The sequence below is a fragment of the Elephantulus edwardii genome, unplaced genomic scaffold (genome assembly GCF_000299155.1).
Source record: "Elephantulus edwardii isolate Elephantulus edwardi_28Jun2011 unplaced genomic scaffold, EleEdw1.0 scaffold00006, whole genome shotgun sequence".
NCBI classification, from domain to species: Eukaryota; Metazoa; Chordata; class Mammalia; order Macroscelidea; family Macroscelididae; genus Elephantulus; species Elephantulus edwardii.
The window spans coordinates 7,166,850-7,187,223 of NW_006399756.1; the positions used below are offsets into that span (position 1 = coordinate 7,166,850).

General features: G+C 53.3%; 1 protein-coding gene across 1 annotated transcript in view; it reads right to left on the bottom strand.

Annotated features, from left to right (window-relative positions):
• Nucleotides 1-19,674, bottom strand: part of LHPP (phospholysine phosphohistidine inorganic pyrophosphate phosphatase) — a 92,114-nt gene extending 72,440 nt beyond the window's left edge. Inside the window, exons 1-3 of the mRNA XM_006880138.1 lie at nt 19,550-19,674; nt 7,333-7,520; nt 2,519-2,672 (exon numbers count right to left, since the gene is read on the bottom strand). Of these exons, the coding sequence (XP_006880200.1) occupies nt 2,519-2,672; nt 7,333-7,520; nt 19,550-19,674 (467 nt within the window). The remainder of the gene's footprint in view (nt 1-2,518; nt 2,673-7,332; nt 7,521-19,549) is intronic.
• Between the last annotated feature and the right edge of the window lie 700 nt (nt 19,675-20,374).

The following is a 20,374-nucleotide window of genomic DNA, read 5'->3' on the forward strand; positions in this document are numbered from 1 at the left end:
AGGCAGCTCCAGTCACATGGTAACACTGTGGAGGGCAGGAGCCTTTAGGGAGGCCGCCGGGCTGACAGTGCTCAGCTGGGCTGGTCTGAGTGTCCAGAAATTAAGGAATGTGGTGGTTTGAGGAACTAGCTGCCAGATTCCAGGGAGACGCAGGGAGAATTTCCAAGGAGGTGCGGTGGAGAGGTTCCTGATGGTGAGGCCCACCTGGACAGAGCCGGGCAGCCTGGACAGAGCCGGGCAGCCTGGACAGAGCCGGGCGACCTGGACAGAGCTGGGCGAACTGGACAGAGCAGGGCAGCCTGGACAGAGCTGGGCAGAGCTGGGTGACCTGGACAGAGCCGGGCAGCCTGCACAGAGCCGGGCAGCCTGGACAGAGCCGGGCGACCTGGACAGCCGGGCGAACTGGACAGAGCAGGGCAGCCTGGACAGAGCCGGGCAGAGCCGGGCGACCTGGACAGAGCCGGGCGACCTGGACAGCCGGGCGAACTGGACAGAGCAGGGCAGCCTGGACAGAGCCGGGCAAAGCTGGGCGACCTGGACAGAGCCGGGCAGCCTGCACAGAGCCGGGCAGCCTGGACAGAGCCAGGCAAGGTGCCGCCAGGGAGGCGGGAGCAGTCAGTCCCAGGCAGTGTCCTCGTCCTGGAAACGGAGTGATTTACATTTGGCATCTGTTGGGACCAGAGTGTGGGAATTGGCTTTGTAATTTCTTCTGTCATGCCGCCGTCAGAAAATTAAGCTGTTTACGCTGCGGACTCTGGAAGGTTAATGGTTCTTCTGGGAAAGGTCAAGTGGTCATTTTGAAGGGAGGCTGTGCTGAATAATCGGTGGGAGAATAGGGCTCAGAATCGCATCTGATGCTCCTCCCAGCGGCCCCGCACCCGCGGCTCCTGCCTGGCGCTGGGACTCCTGTGTCATCCCAGTAGCACAAGGTAAAGATGCCAAATCTCACGTGTTTTGAGAACAGTACCTTGATTTTTTTTAAATTTAAATCTACCTTTGAACACATTCTCAGCTAACAGCTGGCCTCAAGAGGCATTATCTTCCCGAACTAGGAATAAAAATTCTCGACCTTACAGACACGAGCCCAGATTCAGCTCAGGAAGGAAAACATTCACATTTTTCATGATGACTTGGGTGAGGGAGGTTCCTCTCTCACAAAAATGGCAGCATCAGAGACTCCGCTTTGATCTGGCATTTTGTTGTTGTTGTTGTTTTTCTCGTTTTTCTTTTGTTTCCCATCCAGGGCTAACCCTATGAAGCCCTGGTCCTCTTCTCCCTAGAAGATGTGGGGGTCCCCTTCTCCCTAAGAGGAAGATGTGGGGCTCAGATAAGCAAGAGTTATGCCTTGGGGGTCCTGGCAGGACCAGCTGCTGTCAGGTCGGCTCCATCTCTCAGTGACCCACGTGTCAGAGGTGAACGTCCTCCGGAGCACGCCCAGTGGCTGGCTTTTCAGAAGGTCACCAGGCTTTTCTTCTGAGGCACCTCTGGTTGGATTAGAACATCCAACCTTCCAGTCAGCCATGAGCATTAACTTATCACACCACCAGGGCTCTGCTGTGAACAGATAGTGTGAGCATCTAACTGCCCAGAAACCATTCAGAAGGACACACCACACTGTCGACTGCCGTCTTCTCTAAGTGGGGAGTGGACTGATGAACACCGTGTCTTACTTCTGCTTTCTCATTTTTCTTCATTGAACACTGGTGGTAAGAAGAGTAGCCAATGCTGTTTCTCTAAAGAGAGAGACAGTGTGGGAAGGTGATAAGAGCTCCAATAAAAATGTTGATCACAAAATCACCGTGTGAACAGAACCCAGATTGGGCACCTCGCACGCCCTCCACCAAGCCAGGCACCCCACACGTCCTCAGCCGGACACACCTGGCACCCAGACCAGGTCACCCCGTACACCTTCAGGCCAGTTCTTGCCAACTGTCCTCTGGGAAAAATCTCCAACACCCTGTGCTACTAATACTTTCATACCTAAAAACCAAAACAAAAGAAAACCGCCAAAGGCTAATGCCTCCCCAAAAGCAAGGCCTCCTCGGCAGATACAAACAGACCTTCTATGTCTTTGCTCCTAACTCACGAGGCAAGGGGAGCCCGGTGGCTTAGTCATAAGGAGTTGTGCTGCCAACCCAAAAGAAGGTCACTCGAATCTACCAGCTGTTCTGCGGGAGAAGGATGAGCGGTCTTCTCACGCGGGGTGTACCGTCTCCGAAAACCCACTGAGGGGACAGCTATGAGTCAGCTCTTACTCAACAGGACGTAACGATAACAACAAACTCAGGAGAACATTACTTGACCTCTGGGGTCCCAAGGAGTCTGTCTGCAAAGATCCCCAGGTCTCCTGGCCGAGGGCCAAACTAGCTTGACCAAGCAGTGGCCTAAAAAAATCCTTACAATAAAAAAGAGCGGAGGGTGAGAGGGCTGAGGAAGCCCATGCTCCTCCGCCTCTGGACTCTATCTGAGCACCCCAAGTCTTCCCCAAGTGCCCCAGGTCTCCCTGGTCCACACTCACCCTTTGCCGAGGGCTATGAGCACAGGCCTCTCCAGCCCCATGAGTACCCGGAAAGCTTTATTCATGTTCTCGAAGGTAAAGCCTTCGGCGGCGTCTGCCATGACCACACAGTTGGGGTTAGACGTGTCGATCTGATGGAACTCTGAGCGGAGCCCTGGAAAGAGAGAGCCCGCCATCGAGTATCAGGGTGATGTGGCTTCCCTGTCTCCCCTAGGGTCACCTCCTGCCCCTCGTGTCCAGCCCACAGCCCTCCGCAGGTCCACCACCTCCTTCCCACCTTCACATCCTCAATGGGAGGGACGATGGCAGGCTGCTACACCCGAGCCAACAGCGGTCAGAGAGAGGTGGCCCTGACCTGTGACGCTCACCCCAATACTGCCATTAGCTCTAGAGAATCGACTGCTTCGTGGCTGAAAAGGAAGCTGGACTCAGGGAGGACAGAGATTCCTGGCTGGACAAAGAAAGGAGGCTGATAGCAACCACAGAGGGATATCGTGGGCGCACGTGAGACCTATTTGCACAGTTCAGCCATGCTCCACTGACAGCAGGACACCATCCACACATGTATGCCCCCCACACACGTGTTCTACACACAAGGGCAGAATCCCACCTGCCTCCTAACAAAGTTTCACCTCCACCTTCTCCCTTACATTAAAAGAGACACAGTCACAGAGACAGATTCTTGAGTCTCTGGAATGAAGAAAACAGGAGTAACCACAATGACATGTCGCTTCACACTCAACAGCCCGGCTGGGGTTAAAACAACAGACAGCTCCAAGAGCAGGCAGGGAAGCAGAGCAAACATGCAGGAGCGTGAGACGGAGGGACCATTCTAGAAAAGGGCCAGGCGCTTCCTTCTCGAGCTGAGCACACATTTGGCCCTAGCCCAGCTCTTTCACCCCTGAGCAGGTGTCCGAGGGCTTCACAGGGACATTCTGAGAAGAGGCGTCTGTAACAGTCCAAACCTGAATCAACACAAGTGCTGTGACAAGAGGTGGATGACCAAACTGTGCATTCAGTTTGTGGAAAACTGTCCCGTGATTAGAAAAGGGGTCCACTGATCCAGCACCAGCAAGAAAGGAACAGCCCCTGCAATCCCAGAGGTATGCGGTTCAAATCTACCAGATGTTCTGCTGGAGAAGGAGGAACAATCTCCTTATGTACCTGTGAGATCCGATTTGACAGTACACACACACAAAAAAAGAATAATAAAATAAGATAAAAGGAGCAGCCCACCAAGCCAGCAGAGGCACAAAAGGACGTCTGAAGGATCAGCAAGGGAACTCTGGTGGGTTGGTGGTTAGGAGTTGTCCTGCCAACCCAGAGTTGTGCAGTTCAAATCCACCAGCTGCTCCATGAGAGAAAGATAGGCAACTTCCTCTCATACAATTTACTGTGTCTGGGAATCTGCTGGAAGGTGAGCTATGTGTCGGTTCTGACTCAGAGGTACACAGAAAGGAACGGTCTCAGGACCCAGCGCCAACACCGACGAGTCTCCACACATTATGTTGTGTGGAAGTCTTGCCAGTAAGACACTGTGCTCCTCAGAACAAAAAGAACCTGGTTACACCAGGAAAAATGCGAAACCCCTATTGCCCCTCACAAGGCAAGGGGTATGAGGGAACTTTGGGGGTGATGATAAAGTACTCTGTCTTGACAAGGGCTTGGGTAACATTAAAGCAAAAAAAAAAAAGGATTCCAACTCATGATAGCCTCCTGCCCCGGCCATCGTGGTACCTGTATAAGGAGCAGCTGCAGTATGGAGAAGGCAGAGGCTGCCTTGTACCTGCTTCATAAAGGGGAACTGTCCCCCATCAATAACATCCACAGTACTAAACAAACAGCTGCATGGTCAGACATGTCACCCCACAAACTTCTGCACCTGTTTCTACCAATCATTGGGTTCAAAGTTCATTACAAACTGACTCACAGACATTACTCACAGTTGCGAGGTTTATTAGGAAAACAGGGTGTGGCAGGAAGTGCGGTGAGGCAAAGAACATCACACAATACAAGTCCAGGTTTAATACAGCAGTCCCAAGCCAGAGTAACAAGGCATAACTCCTCAATTAGTGAAAAATCCGGGTTCAGTTCAGCACAGATGCACCTCGGGTTTCCTCAATCATCCAGCAAACAAACCCTTTAACTGTGGCTCCTTCTCCAGGATTCCACTTGTTGCACCTTGCCACAGTCTCTTCTGGCTCTCTCCACCACTGCCTTTCACAGTATGGAAAGCTCTTACATTGGTCCCACAGCTGTTGATGATTTGAAATATCACATAACCTCAGTGAAGGCAGCTGGAGACCATGCCCTCAGTGGGAGCTGACACAATGGAGAGAAAAGCCAATTTTCAAGGTTTCTGACACCACAGTATCAGAAGTCCTGTGTGTCAGAGGAGAACTGGCCTCTACATGGTTCTCATGGGCTGACTTTTCAGGAGCAGATCACCAGGACTTTCTTCTGCAGTCCTCCTGGTGCACCTGAACTGCCACCCTCTCACTTGGCTTATGCCACAGGTGCCTGAATTTATTAAAGCTCAAAGACACTTGAGGTTTATGTAAAGAAATTAGTTCTTATCCAAAAGGTCTGTGGTTCAAACCCACCAGACACTTCAAAGGAGTAAGATAAGGCATCTGCTTACATACAGAGTTACAACGTGGGAAGCCCTCTAGGCAGTTCTGCTCTGTACTGTCGGGTCACTGTGGGTCAGAACTGACTTAACGGCAGTGGTTTTTAATTGGAAAAAAACCTTTACATTAAAAGGAAAAAAAACTGTACTCAGTTAATGACATTGATGGGTAGGGGGAGATTTTCCCCTGACATGGAAATGTAACAAGAAGTCTAGAGGGATGGGTGGAGGGAGGGATGGGTATATAATAAAGAAAAAGCAATAAAGTGTCATTGGCAAAATCGAGATTGATACAAAAGTATTCCAAGAGCAGGTTCAGCTTTACTTCAGGTTTAATACTTTCATAATAAAATGTTGGAGTTTAGTGGAAAAAAAAATTCATCAGCATTAAAATAAAAAATGACCTGGCATGTCCAGGCACAGGGGCGCTGGCTGGAAGCACAGCTGAGGATAAGGAGTGCCGGCTGGTGAGCACTTGCGTTCTCAGGCCCGTGTGTTGGATTCAAGGACTGAAGCGGCCTGTTCCCTCCAGCCCACCCTCCCTGCCTGGCCCTCCGTGCCCCACGCTTGCCCGTTTCCCTGGGGAATTTCCTCTTGGCCTGGTGTCCCTCTCTCATCTAGGACTGAGCCTGAACGGCGTTGGCAGGAAGCCTGGTTCCTGCGGAAGGAAAGACTGAGAGGCATGATTTCCAAAGGCTGGGTACTGCACCCTGAATCAGTGATGAGGCCAAGAAGTCCACACTTGGCTCCCCAAGAGCACCCCAACACAGAGCACCCCTGTGAGCACCCCTGCATAGAGCACTCCATGAGCACCTCAGCACTGAGCACCCTGTGAGCACCCCACTACAGAATACCCCATGAGTAGCGCAAAGCAGAGCACCCCATGAGCACTCCAGCATGGAGCACCCTATAAGCACCCCAACACTGAGCACTCTTGTGAGCACCCCAGTGCGGAACACCACAGGAGTACTCCAAAGCTGAGCACTCCGTGGGCACCCCAGCAGTGAGCACTCTGTGAGCACCTCAGTGCAGAACACCCCACCAGTACCCTAAAGCTGAGCACTCCATGAGCACCCCAGTGTGGAGCACCCAGCGGTGAGCACTCTGCCTGCGGGAGGAAAGCACGCGCCACCAGAGCTTCATGGAAATAAGACAGCGGGGCAGGAAGGAGGCTCCAAGCGTCTGAGTTCACAAGTGCTTTCCAAACACTCATAAGGCACGAGATTATAGACTCTCTACCCCCTCTGCTTTGTTCCAGAAAAACTCCACAAAGGGTCAAAGGGGCTCTTTCCCTGCATTCAGACTGAAATCAGGATGCAAACTCTGTTCCTACCCTCATCACAAGCGGCACCAGCGAGCTGAGCAGGCCTTTCACCAGGATTTTACCAGGATTGTTCAAGGCAAGAGTGCTGCCAGCACAAGACAGCGACAGAACTCAGCCCAGCCTCCCCGTCAGGACTCAGCCAGTCTCCCCATCAGGACTCAGCCAGGATTCACTCCCACCTGCTCTCCTGTTGAGTCTCCTTCTCACTCTCTCCCCATTTGTTCATCGTCTCACTCTTGTTCTCAGGCACACACGTGCACTCTCTCTCTCTCACTAGCGACCTTCTTTTACTCTTTTCTCTCTGTCTCAGGAAGCTCTGGTGGCCTGGAGGGTAAGGAGTTGTCCTGATAAATCCAAAGACAGAAGGTTGGTTGGGTTTTTTTTAATTTTTTAAAACTTTTTTATTATTTTTTGTGTGTACCATCAAATCAGATCTAACTGGTACAGGAGGAGATTGTCTCGCCTTCTCCAGTAGAGCATCTGGTGGATTCAAACCGTGTCCCTCTGGAATTGCAGTGCAGCTTCTTGCCACTAGGCCCCCAGAGCTTCCTAAGATAGGAGGTTTGAATCCACTAGCAGCTCTGTAGTTGAAAGACGGGTATCACCTCCGAGCAATTTGCAGCCTCTGAAACCCACTGGAGGGTCAGCTGTGGGTCCGGGTGAGAGTCTGAGCTTCCTGTCTGTTTTCTGTCATCTCTCTCACTGTACCTCCCTCTGTGTGTGTGTCTGTCACTGTCTCTGCACCACTGGACACCCCTCAAGTGTCAGTGGAGGAGACATGTGTGAGTCCTGGCTCACCCAGGGGAGAACCGAGCCCCCGCCCCCCCCCCAGCCCGGGAGAGGTCCGGGTGGAAGGCCTACCATCGTGGATGAGCAGGTGTGGCCTCAGGCCTCGCGCCTTCAGGACCTGGCAGGCAGCCGGGGCGGGGGCGGTCACCTCGCTCTCAGCCATGTCGAAGCCCAGTCTCCGTAGCAGCGCCACCAACTCCCCACGTGACTTCTGTGACTCGTTGGTGCAAAAGCGAACCTTCAGATGGGACCGCTTCAGCCTGTGGGTGGACAGGGTGGACTGTGGGAAACTGTGGGTGCTTGGCCTCCACTCAGGGACACAGGGACACAGGGGGCTGGACAGGAAACGAGGGTCACCGCCACCTGACCAAGGTGAGAGGGGGGTTCAACAGACACCAACAGCCTGCGGGCCAGGAGGGCTGCAGTCAGTCACCGCAGCATTGGGGAGAGGTAGTGGGTCCCTTCCGGAGCACAATGACACCGCACCTAGCCTGTCCACCCATCGCTCCCATTCCGTCCTTCCCACAGTGCTGACCACCACTGCCAGCCTCCACAGTGTATGTATGAGGCCCAGGGTCAGCTCGGTTCCACTTCACACACCCAGGGCTTCACCGTGACTCGGAACTCCTGTTCTCCTACCGGAGTCGGAGCATGGACCCTGCCCCAGGGCTTCACTCTGACTCTGGACTCCTGTTCTCCTAATGGAGCGTGGACCCTGCCCCAGGGCGCCCAGAGGCTACAGCCCCAGTGGAGGTGACAGTGATGTCCACTGAGCAGACACACACGTCATGCCGTCCCAGCCCTGCTGAGCCCTGGAGCTGATGGGAGACAGTGCAGCCAGGGAGCAGCCTGCATCCATCCCCTCCTTTCTTGTGATCTGTCTTTCCTAATCAGAGGCTTATGGATGATCAATTACACTTAGTGGTTAATTGCCCTTCACAAAGATTGCTTTTTTATTTCTGAATGAGGCAGTTAATATATTGTAACTAATGGCATCCCCTCATACCTCACAGACAGATCTTCGATGATTGGCGGCCGGGGTGGGGGATTCGCACCCAGGTTAATGGAGCAGCTGAGTGAAGAAATGCTGGGGCCCCCAGGGACTAATTACTGCTAATGAATCGTGATGTGACCTTCTCAGAACAGTGAGCAATCGGTGTGATGGGAGACGGTGCCTCACATCTGCCACTCCAAACTCAACTTCTGATGTGGATGGAAGGTGTCCCCAGGACTGCACACTTGGGGAGTAAACCATGGGGACCTTCTGAAACACCAACTCACATTATCCCCAGACAGACGCCTTTGAACTCAAAATGTCCATCTCAGAGAGGACGTGTGTTCGAAGGCGGGTCCTGTCCACCCGGGCCCGCAGCTACCCCCTCCTGACAGCTTTGCACCTCTAGATAAGAATGTCTGGGAAGGCCTCCATTTAACAAATCACGTATTATCCTTCTAATTAATAAAGCATCATAATAAGAGGAAAAAAGGTGTAAACAACCCAAGTGTCCATCACCAGATGAATGGATGGATTCACAAGACAGAAAGAGAAACAGAATTTTAAGGGCCAGTCCCTAGAGAAGGACATCATGCTTGAAAAAATAGGGTCATTGAAAGAGAGGAAGACCCCACCGAGATGGATGACAGAGGCTGTGCAGTGGCCCAGCGTGGCAGAAATCCTGAGGACGGCACTCGAGCGGGTAGGGCCTCCTTCCCTCACATGTGGGGTCGCTACAAGGTGGAGCTGGCACGGTGGCACCTAACAAGACAGCAACACAGTTCTGCAACAGGCTATGACAGGGGTGAACTTGGGAAACACGCTGAGAGAAGCTGCCATAAATGGACAGATTCTACACAATCCTACATGCAGGTAAAGGGGGAACAAACTTATCTCTCTCACTGGTGTCAAGTCAGAATGGACTTACAGCTATCCCTCCACAGGGATTCTGAGGCTGTAAACAGGATAGGAAGACACTGTGTATCTCTCTCCCAAGGAGCCACTGGCAGATCTGAACCGCCAGAAGTGGGTTAAAAGCACAACTCCATACAGACTAGACCCCTCAGAGCTCCCCAAACCAATTATATAGAGACCAGACAGCAAGTGATCGCCAGGGACTGAGAGAAGGCAGGATACGGAGTTTAATACTAACACTGAGAGACTACAAAAAAATAATAATCACACCAAAAAAATCAGACAAGTGGCTTTCACTGAGCTTATGAAGCAAAGGCCATTATTCCCATTTAACAGGTGAGAAAATGGAGGCTCCTGGAGGCGGAAACCTGAACAGAATCTGTAAGCCCTGCATGCCCCTCTCGATGGTGTGGGCACCTCCTCCACGCACTGAGCCAGTGAAAGGGCCAATGCTCCTGAGGCCTCTGAGACGCTCAGAGGGAACCCTCCCCTTGAACAAGGGCCCCAAGGCCCCAGAACCCCAGCAGCCGCACTCCAGGACATACCTGGCAGGTAAACTCAAGCCCCACAGGTGGAGAGGGGTGTGCTGTGGGGAGTTAGCTGGATGAGATGATGAGTCCATCAACAACACCCCAAGTGGCCAAAGACCCCAAGTCAGTGTTTCTCAGTGACACCTTGCTGGACACTTGGGCCTCAGCCATGTGAAGCTGAGACACACAGGGCCGGGACTATCAGGGCCCTGTCACAGTCCACCAAGGATAGGTAAGGAGAGCAAGCCCAGGGATCCCCACCTCAGGCCCCACCCAGTTCTTAACCCAGGAGAAGGGGGTTCCCAGGAGCCCACGGGGTGGGATCTGACCACTGCTGCAGCCGCCTCAGCTTTGTGAACTGACCTTTACCTCGTCCCTGCAGTCAGGACGCGCATCTGAGTGACAGCACTGCCTGGTGCGATCACTGTGCGTCCCCCTACAAATCACCCCGACTTCACACATCTGCTGGCTGTCGGCGTCTGCCAGGAGCGCTCACCCGAAAATAATGGAAACCCTCTCATTACTGCTCCATAACAGGTAACTCAGAGGACAATTACTGGACACCCTGCACGACCTTGCACAGCTCCCAGCTCGCCCTCTGGGACTGGCCGAGGGCGCCCTGCTGGAAAGAGCCAGGGGCTCTCGGTGGGGGGCTGCCGGTAGCAAGGCCTCTCCCTGGGCACGAAGTGACCTCCCATGCTGGTCTCGCTGGGTACTCGATTTGGTCGGCAGACCAGCAGGTGTACACGTCTCCATTTGAAACATCTAACTGGCCAGTGGCTGGTCAGCCAGGCCATGGTACCATGAGGAGGTCACTCAGGCCCATGGCACACTGCTAAGCGCTCTGTAATGACCAATGTCCAGTCAGCTGGATCCTGGTTCCAGGACAAGGTTGCTGAGGCCCACAGCACTTCTTGGAGTTCTCAACTGACCAGCGACCAGTCAGCTGGACCCTGGTGCAGGGCAAGACCCCTTAGGCCTGCGTACCTCCTAGGAGCTCCTAACTGACCACCATCCACTCAGCTGGACTTCTGTTACCAACACAAGGCCACATGGGCCCTCTTCACTGTTGGAACACCTAATTGATCTGTGTCCTGATGCCAGCGCCAAAATCACTTGGGCCCATGTCACTGCTGGGAATGCCTAACTGACCACTGGCCCTGCCACCTGGACAAGGTCACTCAGCCATAGTCAGCACTCTCCCTGCACCACCACAGTCCCCAGCTGGTGTTCTAAAACCTGGCAGAGTCCTTGGTCCCTGTGGCCCCCGCCCCAGGCTCCTTCTCCTCACTGGCCTCATCTGGGGACTACTCTGGAGGGGAGATGGAGAGGACAGGAGGAGCCAGGAGACCAGGAGGGCAAGGACTCCAGCCCCCCTCCCACTCCTCATCCAGGGGAGGAGGAGACCTCAGCCCAGAGAGTTCCTGGGTGAAGGGTGAGGCCCCAGGCTGCTTCGGTCAAGGTTTCAAGGGCCAAGAAGCTGGAGAACACAGGGAACTAGTGATTCCTCCAGGACGACAGGAAGGCTGGCCGGGCAATGTTTACATCAGGAAAGGCGGGCACAGGCCCGGCCAGCTTCCTTCCATCCTTGGGTCCATCAGCAGACCCTGCTGGTCTTTGGCGGCAGCTCCGGCTGTGCCCACACCTTCCTCATTGCACTGCAACCCCGAGACCTCTGGCCAGGCTGACCATCAATCAGCCTGTGGCACTGCCCCAGGAGACCCCCAGTCTGACACTCTGCTGGGGGGATACACAAGGTGTGTCGTCAACATCCACTGTGTGGTTGGAGAGGAGCAGGGGTGCACGTGGCCATCCAGCTGAGCCTCTCTGTCCAGCCACAGGCTGGTGACCTCAGGGCGACGGTGAGGTCAGACCTCAGCAGGACCAGAGCCAGGGCCCTTATGAAACCCCGACACACCTCCTTCAGTCACTGTTCTCAGCTGGCCTGGACCCCGAGGTTCAGCCCAAAGCCCAAACAATGACGTAAGGATCAAAGCACTCAGAGGCCAGCACGTGGGAGCCCGCGAGCCAGGAGACCCTGAATGTGCTCATTTCATAGGGACCACTGAGGTTGGGTAAGCAAGGTGTCCACGCTTAGGGACCCAGCTTAGTGTCCTTGCGGACACGGGCTTCTCTCCTCTCAGAGCACCGTGGTGCGCAGAGGCAAGGCCCAAGGGGTGGGGTCACGGGGAGACGGGCACAGCAAGTACACCTGGGCCACCTCCTCACCACGTGACCCTTTGCAACCTCAGGTCCCCTCACTGGAAAATGGGAGACCATTAGGAGCTGATGGCACACAACAACAATAACAACAACAACAACAACAACAACAACAAAAGTAGCTGAAGGAAAGCGGGTGGCACAGTATGTAGCGTGTTGTGCTGTTAACCAAAAGGTCAGCAGTTTGAATCCACCAGCAGATCAGGAGAAAGGCGGGTGGTCTCCTGATGATGTGCAGCCTTGGGGACTTGCTGGAGGGTCTCCACAGTCAGCGTCACCACGACAGGGGCAGTTTCAGTAGCAGCTGAACAGAAGCCTGGGTGGCACAGTGGAGGGCTTGGCCACTAACCAGAAGGTCAGAGGTCGGACCAACCAGCTGCTGGAAGCTAGTGAGGCAGTGTGCCCCCTCGGACATTATAAGCTTGGGAACCCCATGGGGCAGCGCTGCTTGGTCCTTCAGGGCCGTGAGGAGCTGGACCTGACTCAACAGTTAAGGGCTCGGTTAGCTGCTTCTTCAGAGGCTGAGAGGACGGGGACGGCATCTACATGGGGGTGGTGACAGCCCTGACCAGTCCAATGGTGGGGATCCCGGTCCGTGAGGCAGGTATCTGGAAATCACAGGCTGTGAGCCGGGGTTGATGGGGGGTAGGGTGAGGGTCCTAGTTGGAGGGAACCTAGGACACACTTTCCTAGATGTGGGGTAACTTTGATTTGAGAGATACCCCACTTGGTATACACAACGTCCACGTTACACTAACAAGAGACCCAGCCTCTGCCTCTGGAACAGCCTCACATACTCTGCATCTCACTCCCAACACTCTGAGCTGTGTCGACTGACAAGCGTTAAGGAGCACACGGGCGGCTAGAAGGAACACGATCTGCCTTTGGGGAAATGAAACCACAACACTCCTTAGAATGGTGAGACTTCATCTCAGGCACTTGGGGCGTGTCCAGGAGGACCCCGTCCTTGGAGCAGGACATCATTTGTAGTAAAGTAGAAAACTCAAACTCATCCCTGAGTCAGTTCCAAGTCACAGGTGACCCTGCGTCAGGTTCCCCAGTCTGTAAATCACAGAGTGTCCGTCTTTCTTCCTCAGAGCCCCAGAACCACCAGAACAGAGGAACTCAGCACCAAATGTGCCTCCAGCACTCAGGTCAGTAAAGAGGAGGAAGACCCCCAGTGAGGTGCACTGATGCCTGACACAGGGGCTGCAGCAAAGCGCTCCAACACAGCAAGGATGTGCTCGGTGCAGGACTGGAGCTGTTTAGTTCTGTTGGACGTGGGGACGCTGTGAGAACTGACCGCACCAAACAGCCCCCGGGGAAGGCACTCAGGTTGTTCCCAGCCACAAACATACAGATGCAACTAGCAGATTTCAAACCATGCTGTGCTGTCTCCTGCCCAGAAGTTTAGTTTTTTTCATTTCTCAGAACACTTTCCTGGTTTTCGCTGCCTGACCTAAACAGCACAGGCAGGACACAGATGCAACCTGGGGCTGTCTCATCTGAGGTCCAGATTGTGCCCTATTCCCTGTGGAGCCATGAGCCCAGGCCTCCAGCCTCACTGACCTGTGCACTGACAGGCATGGTCCTCGAGCAGTTTGGGGTCAGGGGCTGGGTCCTCCAAACTAGATAGGAATTAGGGAAGGGAGGAGCTGTATCTTGATGTCCAACAGGCATCTGGGGACACGAGAGCAAAATGTAGATACTGTGGTCAAAAAGGAAGACAAGCCAGAGCCCGGAGGACAAGAGCACACACTGTCCTGGCCACCCTGGCTAACCTCATGACAGTCATGGTACAAGTGACAGGACTTTCTCCACAAACGCCCCTTGTCCAAGGTCCAGCCTGGGTTGGGAAAGGGCTCCCAGCAGGTGCTACACCACGTGGGGGGCATGGGGGAGGCTGCAGGTGACATGTGGCCAATCCCACAGACCACGTGGCTCTGGTGACACTGTGATTATTACTCCTGGTGATGGGTCTGCAGAGCAGCTGGCCTCAGTCAGGTTCCAGGCCCTGGTCCCCTCTGCTGAGGCCTGCTGGGAGGGACCCCAGGTACACAGTGGTGGGACTGGGCTTTTGGGGCAGTCTGAGGAATTGCTTTATGAGGCCGACCTGGGCAACCTCCTTCCTCTGGCCCACAGATGGGCTACGGGAGCAGTAAACAGCATGCCTTTCACATGCAGATGCCATTGGCTAGGCAGCCTTTGTGCCACTGTGCCCTCTGAAAGGCTCCCCAGGGGCCCAATTCACCCGGGAATGGACATCAATAAAGGGCTGCTGGAGAGCTACAGATGTGCACACAGGTCACTCCGCCCCCAAGTCCTAGAGTGCTCAGAGGAAGAGAAAGCCAGGCCAGGAGCAGGGGTGCCCCAAGCTCCACGTCCACGTGGCCAGTCCCTCACATCTCCACAGTGCACATGGCACCCCGCTGCTAGGCCAGGCACTGCTGCCCTGGGCTCCTCAACTCCAGCTGGGACAAAGGCTATCATCTCGCTCTACCAGCAGTCTGCCCTCCCCTGTGTGTGAGATGGGCCCGGAGTCTCCTCCCCACGGGTCCTTCTCCAGGGTCTGCACAGTGCTAGCAGTGCCCAGCTGAGAACACGGATAGAGAGCGAGTGGGTGAGCATGTTAGAGTGAAGGCAGGAGTGAACGGGCGAGAGAGAGCACGGTAATAAGTGAGCAAGTGAGTGAGTGAGTGGGTGACCGAGGGCAGGAGTAAATGAGCGAGAAAGAACACGTTAGTAAGTGATCAAGTAAGTGGGTGAACAAGGGAGGCAGGGAGTGAGGACTTGAGTATCCTGAGGGATACAGGAGCGGGTGACAGAGTGGATAAATGCACACATGCATCTTTAGGGAAACACAGGGTGGCACCCTGGGAAACCCCAGGGTGTCGAGGTCTGTGGACTTGGGTGTTCCTGTGGTGTATACGAGGCCCTCCCACAGGACGTGACTCCTATCCAGTTCACATTCTTGAAAAAGCAGAGTTCACAGTCTACATGCTTTGCGTCAAGTAAATGGGAGCCTTTCTGACGGCTGAGGTCCCTGGTCCCGCAGAAGAACAGCAGGTTATACTGGATCCTGCTGGGTCCCGAGCAGGTGCTGGGTCCTGAGAGCCCACAGCCCCCAATGGGTGTGCCTGCAGGTGTGTGGAGTCCCTAGTGTCAGTCCCACCCCACCCCCATCCTGTGGTTCCCACGTGGGCAGTGCTCCCACCCAGGAACTTCCTCTGAGCTGCCGGTGACTTCAAAGCAAGCCGTCCATATCAAGGAGGTGCAATGAAGCCCCTCCTGTGGCTGCTAAATGCCCGGCCACCTGTCAAGCAGAAGCTAGTCCTGGGCCTCAGTCCACACTTGTCTCAGTCACTAGGAAAGGGGACTGACGTCTACTGTCCCTGAAGAGCCCCCAGGAGAGTGGGCACTTCTCCCTATCAGGGGATGGGATGATGTTTCCTGCAAGAACGTCACTGCCACCAAGTGCTCTGACACTTGGCTTCAAGCATCAGTGCCTGCGTTCACAGGGGTGGGGGTGTCCGTCAGGAGGGGCATGGGGGTCCCTTCATCACGGTCGGTCAGCCCAGGTAGGGCCGGCTGTTGTCCGGCCGAGCCAAGGTGGAGGGGCCTCTGTCCTTAAAAGAGCTCACAGAGTGCAGAAGAGAGAAGTTGAAATCAGCCGATGGCCAGAAGGTCCCGCAGTGGAGGAGGAACAGGCTCAGCTTGGTGGGTGATGACCTGGGGGTGGGCGTCAGTGGGTGAAACCCCATGACCATGTATGGGGATCAAGCAGGTGAAGGAGTGAGGGAAAAGGAGGCAGTGGGTATTGCCCTGTGCAGTGAGGGGGCTGAAGGATTAAGAGTGGCCAGGCCAGCAGATCTCAGGGGCCACAGGAAAAAAGCCTCCGGGGATCACAGATAAAGGTCCCTTCACCAAAAACAACCCGCAGGTCAGCCAGGAAGGAGTTTCTGGGGAGGAGAAGCGCAGGCCTCTCAGCGCCCTGGCTCTGTGGCTCAGGATAGGTGTTCCACTGACACTAAATCCACGAATCAAAACAATGCCCTGCTTGGGGAAGCCACACAGCCAACAGAACTCGAGGGGAGCCTTCTAGAAAACCTACTCAGGGCTCTGATGGAGCCTTGGTCGTGCCATGCATTAAGCTTCCGGCTGCTAAAAGGTCAGTAGTTCAAACCCATCAACCACCCCTAAGTAGAAAGATGAGGCAGTCTCTAGCTGTAAAGATGACAGCACTTCTTAATAACATGGTAGAGAAAAGACTGATGCTAACAAATTCATCTTGCTTAGATGCGCAATCAACACTCTTGGCACCAGCAGTCAGGAAATCAAGACAAGTTACATTGGGGAAATCTGGTATCAAGAACCTCTCCAAAATGCCAAAGAGCAACACATTCAGTCTACAGACAAAGGCCATGGTCTTTTCCACTCTTCACTATTCACCTGAGACTGGACAATGACTAAGGATGCCAGAAGAAGAATCAATGCCTTTCAGTTGTGGTGCTGGAGAAAAGTATTGAACATACCATAAACTGACAAGAGAACAAACAGGATTTTTCAGGAAGAGGGTAAAACTAGGTTGATCCGTGGCAAGGATTTTGAAGCTTCTTCTCACACATGTTGGACATGCTGCCAGGAGGGACCAGTCCTTGGGGAAGGACATCATGCTTGGAGGGACGGCACAGGACCGAAGACCCTGGATGTGAGGAAATGACACAGTGACTGCAGCAGTGGCGTCAGGAGTGTCAGAGATGGTGACGCTGGCTCTGGACAGGGCAGGATTCAGAGCCGTCTGTTGTTCATAGAGTTGCTATGAGTCACAGTTGACTTGACAGAATGTAGCAACAACAATAAAATATTCACAGTAAATGATATGAAGTGATACCATCCTAACGTCAAAGAAGCATTCAAGCTGTACTTCTTCCAAAACATACTTGTTTGTTCTTCTAGTAGTTCACAGAGTATACAAATATTCTTCCCAAATATCACAATCAAAGGCGCTAATTCCTCTTCAGTCCATGCCTAACGTACCTTCAGAAGCCACATCTGAGGGTCTCTTTCCCCAGATGCTTGCCAGGACGTCTTCCAAACTTTTGGAATTTTGCTAATTTGACAGCTGATGAGTGGCCTGTCAGAATTGTGATCATTTGTGTTTCTTACTTGAGGAAGGCCGGGCGTCTTTCATAGGTTCATTCACTTCTCCTTTTTAAAGAACTGCTTATCGGCTTTGTCCCTTTTTTCTACTGTACTTTTGGGTTTTATTTTCTGTTGTTTTCTTCTAGATTTTAAGGCATAATTGTACAAGCCTTCTCCCACTCCAAGATTCCAAAAGTAGGTTTCAATGTTTCATCTGGTACTTAACAGTTTCATTTTACATTTAAATTTCATTGAAACATAAATCAAACCACCAGAAGCTTCTGTTTCAAATCCTCAGTGATTCCCTCTATGCTAAGGACAAAATCTAGACTCTTCTCTGTGGTCTTCACATCCCAACCCAGCGGCATCACTCTCCCCTGCTCCTACTCTTCGGCTTCTTAAACATGCCAGGCTCTCTTCGGCCTAGAGCCTCTTCCTAGTCGGGCCCCCCTGCCTGGAATGTCCATTCTCCACCTCCCCCAATATCAGATGGTCCCTCCTACCTGTCCAGTTCTAGCCACATGGGACTTTAGGCCTGTCCCTAATCACCCTTTTGAACACCGACCAACCTTACTCTGTTAAAGTTCCCTGATGCCCTATTTTCTTGGCATCATTTCTTTACCTAAATCTATAGGCTTAAGCACAGTGGAAATGGTGAGGGTGAAGCGTGACAGGGCAAGGTTTCGAGCTGCTGTTCACAGGCTTACCATGGATTGTAGTCGAATCAATAGTGCCTACAACAGCAGCATGGTGATTTGGTTTATTAATTTGTGCCCAAGTTTACAATCTCTCGTCTAACCGTAAACCTGTGAGGGCTTGTCCACTTCCATGACAGTACTAAGGCTCCTCTCCTGCTGATGAACTGCTCCCCAAGTCAGTGCACTTCACCCCAAAATGTCCTCTGCTCTGTCCCAGGCACTCTAACCAGAGCACTCTCATCTGTCACCAAGTGCCGGGCTTGGGGTTAAAGAGAGCAGGGCAGAGGCAGGCAGGGAGGACGTGAGCAGCAGTGAGCACTGAGCCCCTGGGAAGGGGTCTCCTACCCCAGGCTGCTCCTCACACAGTGTCATTTACACATAGGTAAACTGAGTCCTAGGAAGATGTGGCCCCAAGTCTGATCCCTCAGCTGTTGATTCTGGGAGCTCAATTCCCAGAAACATCAATGTTGTGGTTATGATACACCATCAAGTCAAAAACCAACTCGGAGCTAACTCTCCAGCAGGTGGATTCAAACCACATACCTTCCGGCTGGCAGTACAGTGCCTTACCATTAGGTCATCAGAGACAGTAATGTTGTTGTGTATCAGCCCATCGCTGACCCTCCAGTAGGTTTTCAGAGACAGTATATAACATGGGAAGAGAATGTTCACCTCTCTCCCAGGATCAGCTGGTAGATTCGAACCTCGTGCCTTTGGGTGCCTTACCACTAAGGCACCAGACACACCAATAGTAATTACTGAGCCCTGGGTCCAGGGGCATCAAGCCAGACCCTGGCAGTCACCTCTTGACTGTCCAGTAGAAACAGAATGCAAGGCACCACCCCCACTGCTGCTCAGCAGACTCAATTCATAGCGACCCTAACTCAGTATTTAAAAAAAAAAATAAATTATTTCTTGTGTGTGTGTACCGTCAAACCGGATCTGACTGGTACAGGAGGAGACTGCCCCTCCTTCTCCAGCAGAGCATCTGGTGGATTCAAACCATGTACCTCTGGGATTGCAGTGCAGCTTCTTACCACTAGGCCACCAGAGCTCTCCTCACTATTTTTTCTTTTTTTAAACTCATTATTTTCTAGTAACCAGCTGCTCTGCAGGAGAAAAGGCGAGGCAAACTGTTTTCATAAAGATCTAAAGTCTTGGAAATACTGTCGCTATAAGTCGGAATCCACAAGACAGCAACAGATTATGGATGCGTAATGGAAATAGAAGGAATTGGTTCAATTCACAAGACATATTTTATTTAATAAAGATTATCATTTCAACCTGTAATGGATACAAGCCATACTCATGAACTGTGTGACATCCTTTTTGGAATTCTTGCAAGTCCAGTGTGTCTTTTGCACTTCTGACACATCTCAATTCAGACTCAGGACTTTTCACGTCCGAGGTAAACCACCTGTTTACTCCCAGAGGGGCACCCATTCCTCGTCTCCCCTGGCTGCAGGGAGATCCTGCCTAGTCCAGCTGTCCACCTGTCAGGTGAGAAGGGGCGGGGCTAGAGCACTCATCGGCCTCGTTGTAGGCCTCGCCCTCTGACACTGACCAGTCCCTCCTCGACGCCGACCTGGACCACCGGCCCCAGACAGCTGGACACGGGCCCCCCAGGACCCCAGGTCAGCCCTCAAGCCCGGAGGCGGGGAGGGCGGGGCTAACGCGCAGCCCCGCCCCCGGAGGTGCAGGCCCCGCCCCCGGCCCCGGGTACCCCGTCAGCCGTCGGACGCCGCAGAGGGGTCGACGTGCGTGCGCGCCCACTGACCTCACCCACTGACCTCGCCACCGCGTCCACCGAGCCCGCGATGGGCGTGCCGCCGCCCGCGCCGCCGTCGTACAGCACGCCCGAGATGTCCAGCAGCACGCCGCGCACGCCGGCCAGCCGCTCCTGCCACCCGGCCATCCTGCCTGCCGCCTGCACGCCGGACTCCCTGCCCCGTGACGCCGGCAAGCCGCGGTGACGACAGCCGCGCAGGGGCGCCTGGGAAATGTAGTCCACGACCCACGAAGGCCGGAGTGCAGGCGGGGTGAGCATCCGCAGACACGTGGTCCTGGAATGTGGTCCTGTTAAAACCAGCGTTCTCCCTGGACATCAGAGGTCAGGGCAGGTCAAGCAGAAATCCGGCCTGGGAAGTCAGAGCAAGGCCAGCTGAGTCCAGGACGCACTTGTGGGGTTTTGGTTTGGTTTTTTGGGGGGTGGGGAGGTGGTTTTCTTAAAATTACTAATTTTAATGAAAAATTTTTAAACTTTTTTTATTATTAATTTCTATAAAAATTTCCAGAGACTTTGGATTTCCATTCATTCATTGTTGCACTTTTCTCCCCTCCCAGCCCAACCCCCTAGTACACTACCCTCTTGTAAAAATAAAACAAAAATTCTTTCATTGTTTTACAAACCCTCCCCCAGGTCCACTCCAGTAACCTTAGCTCTAGATACCTGTCATGACAAAAATACCTAATCACACACAAAAAATATATATATACCTAATCATATATCTCATTTAAACAGTTTTCTCTCTCATCTGTTTCAATGCAGTATACATTGTTGAACCCATCTTTCTCAGTCTCCCTCCAACCCCGATGTCAGTCCTGTTTTACAACAG